Source organism: Candida theae (genome assembly GCF_024610275.1).
Source record: "Candida theae strain CBS 12239 chromosome Unknown scaffold168, whole genome shotgun sequence".
NCBI lineage: Eukaryota > Fungi > Ascomycota > Pichiomycetes > Serinales > Debaryomycetaceae > Lodderomyces > Lodderomyces theae.
In genome coordinates this window covers 928-1,688 of record NW_026261490.1, presented here as the reverse complement: position 1 = coordinate 1,688, position 761 = coordinate 928, and the positions used below count along the sequence as shown (strand labels likewise).

The following is a 761-nucleotide window of genomic DNA, read 5'->3' as shown; positions in this document are numbered from 1 at the left end:
AAACAGCTGGTCGCCCCAAGTCACCTGTCACAATAGCAGATCCAAGAGCAACAACAAAACAAATCGACCCAAGCAAACCGGTAAACAACCATTTTCTTCCTTTTCCAAATGTTTTTGGGTTCTGCTTGTCATTTTCAACCCATTGAACAATCCTCAAACCGGTATCTAAATCAAGAGGATACTTCCAAGGATCATTTTCATTGAAATCCGAGTTTGGATCGGCATGCGTCAACTCTCTTTTTATATCCAATTCTGGCTCCAACGGTCCCAAGCGCCCAGCACCTTCATGAAGTTCCGATTTAATTTTTTCAACTCCCTGATTATTGGTGACTAACCTTGCCAACTCTTTTTCATCCTCAGAGTCGCGTGAGCGAAATTGCTCCAAACTGTGACTTATCTTTTTTGCGAGGGGTTCATTATGGTGTCCGGTTGTCTGCTCGTAAGGAGTGATTTTATGGGAATCAATACTGGCGGTATCTGAACTGTCTGCCATCAAAAACGTAACGAACTAAGAATATGGGGTTATATGTGCTGGATAAATAAAAGCAGCGCTTGTTGTATGAAAAATGTGTAGTTTTACTTCCCAAGGTGAAAGTGATACGGAAACTATTGAAGAGTGAAGTTGGACAAACTGTGGAGGATGATTTTGGAGGGAATATCACGTCTTATTTATATTCTGTTAAATGACCATTCTTGTGTGATTTCTGTTTTTTTCCGCTTTCTTTTTTTTTAGCAGCCGGTTAGAAAATGATCTGCATTTA

General features: G+C 40.2%; 1 protein-coding gene across 1 annotated transcript; it reads right to left on the bottom strand. All coding sequences in view use genetic code 12, as the record gives it.

The window, feature by feature from the left end:
• KGF57_005009 (NAG4) lies at window positions 1-493 on the bottom strand (the record flags this gene model as incomplete). Its single annotated transcript, XM_051754580.1, has 1 exon — window positions 1-493. A coding segment is annotated over one exon (493 nt), but the record flags the coding sequence as incomplete, so codon positions are not given.
• Window positions 494-761: the final 268 nt, after the last annotated feature.